This window comes from Enhydra lutris, unplaced genomic scaffold (genome assembly GCF_002288905.1).
Source record: "Enhydra lutris kenyoni isolate GAN:26980312 unplaced genomic scaffold, ASM228890v2 scaffoldscaffold1, whole genome shotgun sequence".
NCBI lineage: Eukaryota > Metazoa > Chordata > Mammalia > Carnivora > Mustelidae > Enhydra > Enhydra lutris.
Window position 1 is genome coordinate 59,875,144 of NW_019154085.1, and position 15,167 is coordinate 59,890,310.

Consider the following 15,167-nt stretch of genomic DNA (forward strand, 5'->3'; position numbering starts at 1 on the left):
GCTAGATGATTTTAAGTCCCCTTTGGCCCTAAGATCCCATGAGAACACAACCAACACAAAGAAACTAAAGGGTAAATCTTTGTTCACATCAATACTCATGGGAGAATAATACCTCATTGGAGTTCTGCTCTCCTAGGTACTTGAAGAGTACCTGTGTTCAACATAATCCAGTAAAAGTGTGTAGCCAGTGGTTCTCAGATGATAGGGCAAATTATATCAGTTGACCAGGGATCCCTTCCTTCAAGATGAGTCTATGAGTCCACCAGTCCAGAGTCTGGGCATTCTGCTCTAATGTGTTTCACCAACAATTATTTGAGTATCTTGCATTTGTTTTGGATTCTCAATTTAAAAAACAACAACTTGTTTGTGTGTGTGTGTAAGTGTGTGTGTGTTTTAACATTTCTCAGCTAAACTTTTAAATCAGGGCACAAGTGACTTTTAACAATCATGCCATTATTCAATTCGTACTTAAATGTCACATTCCCTAACAAACTACACAATTAATGTCATCAACTTTCTTTTTGGACCATCAATGGCAAAGTTTGTTCTAACTTGTCTTCCTGGAAGGTTAATAAGTTATACAATTATCTGTGCAACGAAGGATGTACTCAGTAATAACTGTTTTCTTTAAGAATTTCGTAAGACTTTATCTTCTCAAGTTATATTAAATATTGTAAATACTTGGGGATGTTGGTTGTTCCCTTTCATGTGTTAAACATGCTCTGTGCTTTGTTTTTCCTAAGAGCCTATCCATGGAATGCACCTCTTCCACAAGGAATGAATAGTTCATAGCATTTTTTTAAAATTCATGTTCTCTTGACAAACAGATTAATGTCAAATTTAAAAAGAAAAGTGAGAATAGTTTTGTTGTGAGTTTAAAAGGCAACATTATATTCCAAAGTATTATAACCCAGACATGAAAAATTAAATGCTCCTGAGTCCAACTGGAAAAAGAACTAGACACATCCACAAAGATGTGAGGGTAGTTGCAGTGGGGTGGACTGGGTGGCAGTGGGGAGAAGGCACATGTGGGAGAATCTATTACAATAATTTGGAATAAAATGGAATTTCATTTTATTTTACTCCCTACTTCTAAGGGGGGTGAGGAACATGGTCTAGTAAGTTTAATTAGAGGAAATGAGTAGGAGGCCTAGAAAGACATTTGCAGAGGACGTCTCTTGAGTGAGAGCCAAAGCCTGACAGGCCAGCAGGTAGAAAGGGGAGAGCTCCAGGGCACCGCTTTGCCCAAGGAAACCCAAGACAAAGTAGTTAGCTAGTGGTGAAACCCAAACATGTTGGAAGCTGCACCAAGTTAACACATTTGAGGAAGAGGCTAAATATCAAATTCTCTACAAAACCCTACGTGACCTGGACTCTGGTTACCTTTTGAACCTTATTTTCTGCTCTCTGCAAACTCCTACAAAACCCTACATGACCTGGCACCTGGCTACCTTTTGAACCTTATTCTCTGCTCTCCTTCTCTTCATTCACTGAAATCCAGCTTCTCCCTTTGCCTCAACATGCAAACACATTACTACCATCCCAGGACCTTTGCACTTCTATATTCCCTTTGTCTTGATATTTACTTGGGCCGTCCTTTCACTTTATTCAGGCTTCTGCTCAAATTCCATTTTCAGAAAGACCTTCCCTGACCCCTTTTCCAAAATACTCCAATATTAGTTGTCCTATCACTTTGAATTGCTTTTTTGTATAACTCCTATCATCATTTGGTGTTCTATTACATTACTGTTTTATATAAATGAATGAGCAAAGAGGCCAGTAAAGGAGAAATAAGCAATGAGGGGGAAAGCTGAGAGTGTCAAAAGCCCAAAGAAAGACAGGAAGTGAAGGGGTTAAGTCAATATTTTAGAAGAAAGCACTGAGGTGGGAGGAGAAGCTGGGCTTCCCTTTTTGTTACATTCTTTTAGATGAGTATAGGGTTCAACTTGGAACCACAGCAGGAACCTCTGGGGTTGGACTGGTATATCATACACACAGAAGTTATTTTGCAAGCCCAGCAGGCAGAGTTTAAGAGTTTGAGATTGAATTTTGCTGTCAATTCTGTGATTTTTGAGGTGTAGAGTCTTATTTTTCATTTCTGCTGAGTTCCAGGTCTCAAGAATACAAATAAAGGGGTCTATTGACATTGCCAGTATGAAACATATGCCAAATTATCATTTGACTTTACTGTGTTTGGGGGATGTATGGATTGCAAGAAGATAAATTATAACCCAGTAAAATAGAAGATGGTAGCTTTTACTATTTATTTTTTAAAAAAATCTGTACTCCGTGGGGGCCTTGGTGATGCTCCCAAATTCTCATTTTGCTTTTAGATTTGTTCTATATATGGAAGATTGGGTTTTGTTTCTATATAAATGTTATGCTTTTATTATTCATATGGCCAATTATTTCCTTCTGCTGTATATTTTCAACAATTTGATAAAAGATACAGAAGTAGTTTTGAAAACATCATCCTCACTGTCCTCAAGAAAGATAATAGAATCACAGAGTTGTGACATCTGAAGATATTTTTCCATATACTTCCGTTCAAGAACAAGTAAATGACCAGCCTTCGGAAAATGTCCTATATATTCCAAATCACTTTTTCCCCTATTCTCTATGTGGTATATGTTTGAACCCTTTCCTCAGTCCATTGTTCTAGAATGGAAAGATACAGTTCCAAAATTCATAGGCTAATTTGTTATCCCTTAATAATCTATTTTAATACTGTGTTTAAAAAATATAAAATAATTTTGCAGTATTGCTTGCATTTATCATCAATAATAATAAAATATTAACAGTGTAGGGACGCCTGGGTGGCTCAGTTGGTTAAGCAGCTGCCTTCGGCTCAGGTCATGATCCCAGCGTCCTGGGATCGAGTCCCACATCGGGCTCCTTGCTCGGCAGGGAGCCTGCTTCTCCCTCTGCCTCTGCCTGCCATTCTGTCTGCCTGTGCTCGCTCTCTCTCCCTCTCTCTCTCTGACAAATAAATAAATAAAATCTTTAAAAAAAAATATTAACAGTGTTAAAATATACACTTTAAAAATAAAAATCTTGGTTCATAAAGTAGGGTAATTTAAGTTGTTAAGGAAGTTTGGCCTATTGTCTCTTTTTTCACTGACATGAAAAAATGTAAGTGGCAAACACATAAGGTCATATTTACTTAGTTAGAGAAAGTTCTATTTTATACTAGAGAATCTATACCACATTTGATTGCTTTAAGAAGAAAACACATTTTCCCAATTGTGGCAGTCAGCCTCATTATCTCTTTTAAGAATTTAAAAAAATTTCTGTTGGTTATGCACGGTCATAACTTACGAACAAAAAAGAGAGTAAAGAATAAATACAAGCATTCTGGAAAATCTACTCTTTGGTTCAATACTGGATTGTTCATTGGTCCTAAAATTAAAAATAATAATAATTTTCCATTGAGATAATGGAAATTGATTTGCAGACTACTGCCATTCTATTTAGCTGATGCCATTCAACTCCATGAAGTCAATGACTCTTTAGGTGTTAAGGATTCTCAAATTTGTTTCTTTCTCTCAAGCTCCACCTTCATATCAGACTGTTTATTCCACACATATTTCATAAAGAATATATCCAAAGCTGAACTGTTTGTTCTCACCTACAAACCTCTTCCTCTTTCTGTATCTCTTATCTTTGAGAAAGGTGCCGCTAGCTACCCAGGGACAAAATCCAGAAATAAGAGAGTTATTCCAGAAGTATTCCTTTTCCTCATCTTGGCCTCTTCTCAAATCTTTTTGACCTTTTTCATTTTACTTTCTCTAAATCTTTCTTATCTATCCCCTCCCCCCCCTTTTTTTCAAGCTAAGGTATTAGTTGGGATTTTCTTGCCTTTGAATAAAGGAAAAAAAGTCACCTTGACCTGCGAAGCAAACAAAAACTATGTTTAAAAAAAAAAAAAAAGAAGTCTCTAGCCCTAATTCTTTATATTAAAAGCAGGAGGGGTACATAAGAATTCAGTACCACTGAATAGGTAAAAGTACCGTTTTTATTTATCTGTACATAGGGGAAAATAACCAAAAATGCTTATTATTTCATTAATTAATCTTAAAATACCATCAACTTATCATCCATATTTTTAGATGCTACCATAGAGGCTCCTGATCAATTCTCTTTTTCTCACTAGAAAATAGAAAAGATCCTAATATTACATGAGAATTGCAAAGAGGAAATGTATATCAAAAGCTTCTTTTTTGGGAGAGATTGGAAGTGTGCAAACATGCCAATCTCTCCTCATCCTGTGTGGCTGAAATGAATGGAGCTTAACATAGGTTTTCTATGCAACTAAATTATTACCAGAGTTCTTGGGCTGAGCATAGAAAGAAAGTAAAGCAGCATTAATTACCATCACAGACTACGCTACAGAGTAGAATTCACCTTTATAGAGTCAGATTAATTTTGCTTTTCCATTTAGGATGCTCCGGAGCTATTACAATATATATCATTTCTGAAAAGACTTGCTAAAACCTATTACGGTCCTTGTTTGAGCAACTCTCAAACATAATGGTCCAGTGCCAAGCAATAAACGGACATCTAGGGAGATTATATCTAGAAATCTCTGGAAAAGGAATATAGATGCATTTTTATTTTTTAAATCTCTACGAAAAAATAAAACTTCCAATCTTTTGAAAGATTTTCCTTGTGATTTCTCGATCCCTAGAAGGTGATAGATGTGAGCCCTAAAATTTAATTTGAATTCGGCAAGTGTCATTTCTCTGATAGAAAAGACATTATAGTTGTGTAAAGTTTCAGTTTTCAGCTTTGATCCTTTCCCCTTGAAAGCTTGCGCCATCTCTGTTAGTTAGCTTGATAATTTGGTTTTCTTGGTATTAAAATAGACCCCTAACAGGTACAAGCATAAAAATTCCAAAACTTACACAAGCCAAAAAATCTGGGGTTCCACTTCAGCTTAGACACAACTTGGATTCAGGATAATTATTTAAAGTTTAGTCCAATTCTCCAAACCCTTTTGTACTTCTCCATTAACACATACTACATGCCTTCTTGGTGAATTCCATGCATACTCTTTTTTCCACTTTATTTTAGTTGTATTAGAAAAATTAATATTCTGTTCAGGACAGATTTTTTAAGCAGTGGCTGACTACCTATTAGAAGATCCCTTTGTATGTAAACAAATCTCCCTGACTACCTTTAAATTTTATTGTTAAAAATTTATTTCTGTGGCCCATAATTTTTTTTTCACATCCTTTTCAGCTGCTCTGAGGTAATCAGCTTGAGCATGTGGCATGAGATATGTGGCCTGGGAGAAAGGAAACTGCAACAATGTACAAGTCTTCAGTGAGAAACCTGATTTAGGAATTCAAAAGTTAATTTTTTAAAGTCAAGCTTAAAAAAAACTGAATGGAGTTAAAAATTATTGTGTTAATTAAAATTCTCATTGAACCAACTGACAGTAAATTAAAAGTTGATTAATTTTTAAGTATTCATTTAATTACAAGGTGACATTTACTGTTATCATTTTTTAAATTATTTTTTTTTCTACTCAGTGTCTTAAATCCTAAATTCTATTCAGTTAATAGGAAAGAAATGGAAATATGATAGAGGATATGAACAGTTAATAGAAGCAGTATAAATGGCTTATAAATGTGAAAAATGTTCCACCTCACTACTAATCATATTAATGTAAATTTGAACAGATGACCATTTTCTGCCAATCATGATAACCAAGATAAATACACAGTGCTGTTGAGGATTTCAGGCTTACATACCTGAGTATAAATTAAAAAAAAAAAAAAAAAAAAAAGACTCCCGAGGAAAACTGTGGCAAGTTGATTTTTACCGTTCATACATTTTGATTCAGTAATACTTTTAGAAATCTATTTTATTAAAATAATCAGAATCATAAATAAAGGATGTAAACAAAGACACCCATTAAAATATTATTTTTAAAAGGAAAAAATGAAAACAGTTTAAATGTATGGCAATCAGAGAAGACTCAATAATAGTACATTCATAGTTTGGAATATTATAATACTATCAAAATTGGTGCTTTCCAAGCATATATATTGACTTGGAATAATATTCAAAAAGGCCAAAACAAGAAAAGATGATACAATATGTATATCTAAGATCCCAATTTTTAAAGCATATACACAGATTTTAAAGAAGACTATAAGTAAATATATCAAACCATGAATAGTGTTTGTAATAGGTGTAAGATTACAAATTATGTTTCCTTTATGTCTTTATTTGCCTATGAACATACATTCATTTTCCAATTAGGATAATAAATGTTTTTTGAAAATGAGTAGAAATGTGGTTTGTATATTAGCAGAAAGCAAGTTGACTGCATAGCTGCTAAGTTTTTAGAGAATGAAAGCATGTTTGGAATAAAGAAAAATGTCTTAAATTATTACCTCATTTTAATTCATATCAAATGGCATTAAGGCATAATAGCATAAGCTTTGTGAAAGTATTCTCTTTAACAATATTTCAACATCATTCATTATATATTTATGTAAGTTGAATGAAAATTCTAAATACATCATAGTTTATACAAATTATTTCCTGAACATGTTTTAGTTAATATTTTACATTTCGCATAACTTTGCATGAAAATATAAAATTTTTATGTACTACCTTTAAAAAAAAACACAAAACACCTTAAATCTCTTCCAAACCTAACAAATTCAGTCAGCCGGAGATACGAATATAATTATAATGTTCTGAAAATATGACTTTGCTGACTTAGAAAGTTTCTTAATTTACGAAATCTGATCTATTCCTTTAGCTGTTTTTAAACCTAGTAAACATTTCATTTCTGTATTTTTTAGGCACGTTTATTCTATTATGTTCTATTCCAAATAAAGTTAGTATCTGGGGTGGTCCTTGGGCTGAGAGGCCCACAAAGGAGCTGCATTTTGAAGACGGAATTTGACTTCCACGTGTTCACCATATCTACACACGCAAACACAAGTAACTCAGCCAGTGGGTCGCTGCTGGGCCTGAGTTATAGGGACTCTGTGCTGACAGAAAACATGCAGCTGGCGTAAGCAGATATTTGGAGACAAAGAGATTTGTTTTCAATAGTATTCAAGTTCATGCTCGGCACTGGATGATGCCAAACTCTGAGCTCAACCGCGGCACCTCTACTATAGAGTGTTCTGGGCATGACCTGGCCGCAATTCTGCACCTAGAAGGCACTGCCCTCTAACTCTCTCTGTTAGTGAAATTTCCCACCTCTCTCCTAAGTAAGGGACTCTGCGGGGCTATCAAGATCGTTCTCTGTATTCAGCCATGGGAAGAAAGCATATTTGGAGGTGGCAAATGTTGCCCAGTGAATTCCTACTCATTCCCTAGATTTAGTCAAATGGGCCCACCTACAGACCACTGAAAACTTAATGCATTCTTCTGATTCTGCCTTTGATCACACTGTTAATTCCACCGGGAATTACTCGTCATCATACCTTCTCCACAGGAGTTGGTATAGCTAATTTTAAGTAATTACTGTTAATCAACCTCTGAAGTTAAAGCCTTCTGTTCACCTCACGCAACTGGCAATTCACTTGTGTTTTCCTAGGAGCATCTTCTGAACTGTGCATTATTGTATGATTCTAAATTGATGTTTAAGTGTTCTATAGAGAGACTAAATTACTATGATACAGCTTCCTAAAAAGCAGGTACCTTTACTCTAACTTTCGAATCTTTACAAATGCTATTGCCTTTCATCAAGTCATTTTCTCCTCTCTGATTCCTTTTAATCATGGTTTCAAAACACACACACACACACACACACACACACACACACACGCTCTTCAAATCTCAGCAAAGACATTATTTTTCCCAATAAGGTATTTCTTTTTTTTTTTTTTTGTATTTTTCACTCTTCAATTTTATTGATTTTTTTAAGTAAATAAATGATTATTTTTGAAATTCAATTTAATTTTTCTGAGTTCCAAGATCAATTATTTATGCACCACACCCAGTGCTCCATGCAATACATGCCCTCCTTAATACCCACCACCAGGGTCACCTATCCCCCAATCCCTGCCCCTCCAAAGCCCTCAGTTTGTTTGTCAAAGCCACAGTCTCTCTGCTTCGTCTTCTCTTACAATCTCCCCCAATTCACTTTTCTGTTTCTTCTACTAATGTCCTAAATGTAATTTCTTATGGACCACAAATAAGTGAAATCATATGATAATTCACTTTCTCTGCTTGACTTGTTTCACTCAGCATAATCTCCTCCAGTTCTCCATGTTGATACAAAAGTTAGGTATTCATCCCTTTTGAGGAATGTTCCCTCTATCCCTATACTTTGAAGCGATTTAATCAGGAATGGATGCTGTACTTTGTCAAATGCTTTTTCTGCATCATTTGAGAGGACCACATAGTTCTCTCTTCTCTTGTTGATTTGTTCTATCACATTGATTGCTTTGCGAATATAGAACCATCCTTGTAACCCAGCGAGGAATCCCACCTGGTCGTGGTGGATAATCTTTTTAATGTACTGTTGGATCCTATTAGTTAGGATCTTGTTGAGAATATTGGTGTCCATATTCATCAGGGATCCCAATAAGGTATTTCTATCTTCCCACCTAGGAGGTGGTTGGGTGCTCTTCCTATATGAACCCCAAGCATCCTCTATTTTCACTATCATGACCCCTTATAACTGTTTCCTTCATCATCTATAAGTAAAGCCCCATAAGACTGAGTTTCTTTGTCATTTATGAATAAGTGAATGAATGAATAAATAAACTCCTCAAATATTATTCAACTTTCCTTGTATGTAGATCTTCTATACTTAATAATGAGGCTATAGGGTTGCTGAGAATAGAAATGTTTTGTTTTGTTTTTTGGGTTTTTTTTTTTTTTTTTTTTTTTGAGTCTGCCACCACTCCACATCTCACAGTTAATAGATTTTTTTCAGTACGTACAGGAGTTTTTTAAGGACTAGATTGGATTTTTCCTTTGCATTGTTGTCCTCATATGAAGTCATAGATGGGCCCTTAGAGATCACTTAGTCCAAACTTTTCATTGATATTTCCTTTGGATTTTACTGTGAAGGTATTTTAGGTATTTTGGCCCAGAGGCAAGATGAGTTAGTTAAGGGAGAAAGTGCTAAGTGTGCATAAATGAAGGTAGGGCAAAATTTTGCTGCTTTTTCCTCCTTTTGAAGGCATATTTGGCAGAAAGTAGAAGAGAGGGAGGGGAAGATCGAGGAGTGGAGTAGCAGATCCCAAAAAAGATCTGCCAAGTTAGACTATTGTTGAAAAGTATACCTTCTTAATTTAACCTAAATTGCTGTTTGAAAATATTCTTATTGCAATAGGTATCAAAAATAAGTCATTTGGGTTTTTATGACTCTGTAAAGGATATGGCCAATACACCTAGTGATACTGAATTGGCACGTAAACTGTGGAGAATTAATAATAGGTTAAAATAAAAGGTGTTGAGAATCTATAAAAAAAAAAAAAAAAAAAAAAGGGCTCTGCGTCCTACGTCATCGTGGGTTGGCTGTTATTTCGTTGGTGCTCTCATGCCTTGGAGATCATGGCGATGGTGGCGGCACTGTGGCGGAGTGCGAGGGGATATACGCAGACCAAGGAGTTCCGGAACTACCTGGCCAGCACTCACTTCTGGGGTCCCGTGGCCAACTATGGCCTTCCGCTGGCTGCCTTTAAGGACATGAACGCGTCACCTGAAATCATGAGTGGCCGTATGACAGTAGCGCTCATCTTCTACTCGATGGCCTTCATGCGTTTCGCCTACCATGTACAGCCTCGAAACCTGCTGTTGTTCGTGTGCCACAGCACCAATGTCGTGGCGCAGAGTGTGCTGCTGAGCCGCTACCTGAATTACTACTACGGCGGAGGCGTGTTGGCGGCTGTTGGTACCACCGCTGCCACCACCCTCGATCCCACCAGCGGTCCTGTACCTGTTAGCGACCTTGACAATGACAACTCCTGCTAGGCAGCCGCCCGCCCCAACCCATGGTCCCAGAAGCGTGACTGAGAAGGCCCGATTGAAACTTTGCAGCTTGCAAACCGAACTGTTCTCCCTAAAGAGACCAGTGAAGTTTGGTTAAAAAAAAAAAAAAAAAAAAAAAAAAAAAAAAAAAAAAAAAAAAAAAAAAAAAATGTGACTTTGGAAGAGTCAAGGAAACAAATGAGTGGAGGGTCAGTGTTCTAAGACTTGGGCACTGGCCTGGGCTTCAGATAAAGTGGTCAGGAGGTTGTGGTCTGGAAAAGTCTAATTCAGGCTCAAAGCACGTGATCCTTAGGAGAAAAGTGAGCTTAGATATGATTACACTCACTGTGTGTCTTTTTCTCTCAACAGCACTTTTATATAACAAAGATATGCTAAACTGAACAACAGAATGAACTTGGAAGGGGAAATAAGAACATAAAACCCAAGATCTGGAAATCAGGTCAAGAGACATGGCATATCTTTTCAATGACATATGGGAGCATTGTTCTTAACTTTTTGAAAAGTATATTACAGCAATATAATTTGAGAGGTGAGGGAGGCATTTATGTTTTTTATTTTAGGTATCACAGTTCCTTTAGGGAATAGCTAATGAGTTATTTTTCCCACCTAGGTCTGGCTATCCACATCATTTTCAAGAAACACTCTCTATGGAGTGCTGTTTTCCCAAAGCCTAAGACACAAGGAGATTGAAGCAGAACATAAAAGTAGTTAGAGAACTGTTTTTATGTGTGTGTTTCTGGAGACAACAAAGAGTCCCTATTTTTATTAACTTACACGTGACTCACGATTTATTAAAATATCTTCCACTTTTCTGATCTCCGTTTTCTGCCAATATTATGCAAATGAGGTATAGGGCTGGTGATTCAGCTCTTTTCGTTTTCATTCATCTTGTCTCTTGTAAGTTATTGAAATAATAACTGGGTTAATATCCTGAAAATTGGTGATGTGTTTTCTCTTTTGCCCTTCTGAGTACTAGACCTTCACTTTACTTACCTGAAGGCAGGAAGTGAGCAATGTGATAAGAATTAGGATTCGTAAGTACTGAACGACATACAAAAGAAAAAAGATGGTTCTATGAGACAACATCTTTGAAGGCTAGGTTCAGTGAAAAGACATTCTCAGTCAACAATTTTACGTAAGAAAGTAAACTTGACAGCCCTGAGGTTTAAGTTTTCCAAACATCTTTAGTCATGCTTGGCATGGGTACAAATTTGAGAGGCAAGAGGCCCACCATGGGGCTTACTGTGGTGGCACTGAAGTGAATAGCCAGTAGCGGGACAAATGGAGGTTGTGATAATGATGCAGAGGCCCCCGACCAGAGGCAAAAGTCTTGAGTTACACCGGCCTTGCTCATTATCTAAGGGTTCCAGCAGGGCCAGCTGCAATCAAGTGAACAAGAGATCTCGTCCTGTGACATGAGTAGCCAGATAGCATCACACTTCTAGACTTTGACTTTTGCTCTCGGATACAAGGTTGTATAAGATACACTACTCTCCAGTACTTTGATGCTATTCTAGGGAGGAACAGAGAAAGAGATAATGAACTAAGAAATATGAGATATTAAGAGATGTTGTTTTCCTAGATGTGAACATTATTTAAAGGCATTTAAGTAAAGCAGCAGATCTGAAAAAGAATTGAATGGATTAGCCATTAAGTTAATGCTCTAAGACTAAGATGTACTGAAAGTTAGGGGGAAAGCATTAGTAATGGGAAGAAAAAAAGAGTTCTATTTCCTGAGTACATTTGAACAGAGTGTGAGTTAAGCCTACAATTTTATATCACAATAATGTACTGGATATATACAAGAAAGAGTAGTACCCATATCCTCTCCTGAGACACTTAAAATTGACTAGAAATTTAGATATCACTATTGTTTCACTATGTCTGACTCCTATTCCTTATTGTGAGGTTACTTGGAAGTGAGATTGTCAAGGAATGTTTCACAAAGGAGGCTGAAATTGAGTTGAATCTTAATTTATGCATAGGACTAATGAAAATGGAGAAAATCATTGCAGGAAGAGTGGATGTTTGGAATAGAGCAGTGGAGTCAGGAGCTCATATCGTAGCTAACAGAAAACATAGAATTTCACTTGCATTTTCAGCATTATAACATACAGGATAATTTGAAAAACGCTATGAGTACAAAATACCTAGAAATGTTGGGAAAAAATATAGCAAACATTTATTTTAGACTCAGAATTGAACTTCTAAGAGAGGAAGAGAAACAACCAAGAGTCAAAAGTGGAAATTAGGCTAAAATCAAAAGTAGAAGCTGATGTTAACGTCAGCCCCAGAAGGGTTTCCTAACCCTGGTGACGAGGAGAACTGAGTATTAGTGGTCATGTAAATATACAGCAGAAAGCAGCACACAAAGCCAGGACCCATCTGAAAGGTGGACATGAGAAAAACAAGTAAACTCATCTATTTTGACCTGAGCTTGAGTGAGAAAAAAGTCTCCTCTTCGTCTACATTCACAGGGATTTAAAGGTCAAATCTGTACTCTGCAGGTACTCTCAGAGACGCCAAATAGAAAGTTACCATAAGTAATTGGTACAGATGATATTATGTCAGGACATCAATCAAAAGGAAATAAAACTTCTCAGGACTCCTAGAGAATAAAATCTTACCAAACATGAACTTGAGATGTTTATTACAATTAAAAAAACACATGGGGGAGGATCAGATCTAATTAAAATTAGATCTACAAGAATACCAAATAGTATACTTACTGAATATAAAATGTAAATCCATATGTTTAAAAATGCTTAGAGAAAAATAGGTTGAAATGTGAAAGAACAATATACCTTTGAAAGATAGTTCATAATTTTAAAAAGCACTTATATAGAAATAAAAAAATAATCAAAATTTAAAATCCAAAAGAAAGCTTAAATAATTGGCTCCTCCAGTCACCAGTTAAAGGGATACTTAATAAGTAAGTAATACATATTAAAAGAATTTTGAAAAATTAGCACAGAGACACAAGAAAAATTTATGAAGGGTCTTAGAGGACTGAATGAGAAGTTTTTATATATAACCAATTGCACTTCTGATAAAAAGATTCTATATAATGGGAGAAATGTAGGAGAAGAAAAATCATAGACATTTTCCAGAACATCTAGATCCTCAGATCAAAGGAGGCTGATAAATCTTAAGCAAATAATAATAATAATGATAATAATAATAATAAAGAATCCATAGCTAGATACACCATGTCATAGTGAAACTGCAGAACATTAAATACAATAAAAATATTTAAAAAACAGTCTGAGATAAAAGCAGATTTTCTCCAAAGGGCTATAATTAGAGTGACTGTAAACATCTCAATAGCATCATTAGAAGTTGGAAGACTGTAGAACAATTCTTCCATGTACTAAGAGAAAATACTGTCACATAGTGTTTTATTCAAGGGAAGAATATGTATTTTAGTCAAAACAGCACTAAAAAATTGCCATCAACAGACCTTCAGTGAATGAAAAACTTCTAAAGCATTAAAACTTCTTAGTTACTAAGAGTAAAATTATTCCAGAAAGCAGATAAGAAGCTAAAAATGTACTGAAGCAAAAAACTGGTAAAAATTTAGATGACTCAAACAATCACTGTTGGTATAAAACAATAGTAACTATTAATTCAAATGACAAAAAATCAGAGGGAAGAATATACTAGATATAAATAATATGTGAGAGGGGAAAGAACGATTGTAGGTAAGTATACATGTCTAGTTTCTGATAGGCCATCACTAAAAGAGTAGAAAGAAAGTATTTAAATTCTGTAGTGGAGGGGAAATGAAATAGAAATGGAATAATCTCTCTACCAAAAGAAATTTTTGAAAGGTAAGCATAGGAAAAGAATTCATACTTATGTGTGAGTCTAGATTAATACAACCATTAGGAAGATTAATTGGCAATATATTAAAGATTGAATCGTGCATACCCCAGGACAAAACAATTCTATCCCAAGGTATATAGACTAGTGAAGTACTTCATTTTTTAAAGAAGATTTGTTTATTTCAGTGAGAGAAAGAGACAGAGAGAAAGAGAGAGAGAGGAGGGGGGAGGAAGAGTGAGAGAATTTCTAGCAGACTGTGCTGAGCCGGAGCCTGAGAGGGACTTGATCTCCTTACCCTGAAACAGACCTGAGCTGAAACCAAGAGTTGGATGCTTAATTGACTGTGCCACTCAGGTGCCCCTGAAGCAATACTTTTTAAACTATCTATGGTTAAAACAACTTTTAAAATGTGTAACCTGCTGCAGAATAATAATGTTGCAACATACAAAATTGTATGAGTGAATGTTGTTGTAATGTCACATTGCTGTAAAGGATTTCAGCTGCTTCTTCTTGGTGGTTGTCCTTAATTCATCATAGACACTTAGTAATTCATTGGTTGACACTGATCCACACCACCCTTCAAGTGCACTGCTATATTGAAAGTCTTAAACACATGCATAAATAGAAATACATCAGAGTAATCCCAGTAACACTGCTTGTAATAAATAACAAAACCAAACCAAGCCAAACCAACTCGCTAAATGTTCCCCAAAGAACAGCTACGGAAATTGTGGAATATTCATACATGTAACAATACTTACCAATGTGAATGAATGAGCTGGAAGTATATGAATCAAAATGAATAAATATTTTAGAAAAATGTAATACTTGCAGAACACCTCACATGTGATAGTATTTTATAATACAAAATGATGCTGTTTTGTAAGGAATTCACGTATTGGTAGTGAATTATAAAAACACGCACGGGAGTGATAAGCACCAAATTCAGGGTAGTTCCCTGTACTGGGTGGTGGAAAGGGAAGAAAATGCGATTGCAGAGGGTTCTTGAACGTTGTATTGTTCACACTTCTTCAGCTGAATAACAGTCTCAAGTGTGTTCCTTATACTCATTATATCTTTTTTCTTATTATATCTTTTTGTACATTTGATAATTTAAAGAGGAAAAAAGATATAATGAATGAAATGTCCTTAAATTGAGAGTTAAAAATTATATCCATCTGGTTTATTGTCAGCAACCATTTAGATCTGCCATTCTCGAACACAGAGTTTTGTTTTTCATAGTTTACAGAACTTCAAGCTATGTGCTGTTAATATTTCAAGCCAGCGGAAGTATATCATCTGTGGCTTCTGGTCACTCACGCTCCTTGCGGAGCCCTACTCCTACACAGCGCCAGTGTATTCTAGGC

General features: G+C 35.8%; 2 protein-coding genes across 3 annotated transcripts in view; one reads left to right on the forward strand and one right to left on the reverse strand.

The window, feature by feature from the left end:
- The window catches only part of LOC111143035 (potassium voltage-gated channel subfamily H member 7), a 488,043-nt gene that overhangs the window by 228,207 nt on the left and 244,669 nt on the right, over window positions 1–15,167 (reverse strand). The gene's annotated exons all lie outside the window — the stretch shown is intronic.
- LOC111143047 (mitochondrial pyruvate carrier-like protein) lies at window positions 9,478–9,957 on the forward strand. Its single transcript, XM_022496485.1, has one exon. It carries the CDS (start codon window positions 9,538–9,540, stop codon window positions 9,955–9,957), a length of 420 nt encoding a protein of 139 aa, XP_022352193.1. The 5' UTR covers window positions 9,478–9,537.

Coding starts and splice junctions, on each gene's coding strand:
- LOC111143047 (XM_022496485.1), top strand. CDS start 9,538: ATGGCGATGGTGGCGGCACTGTGGCGGAGTGCGAGGGGATATACGCAG.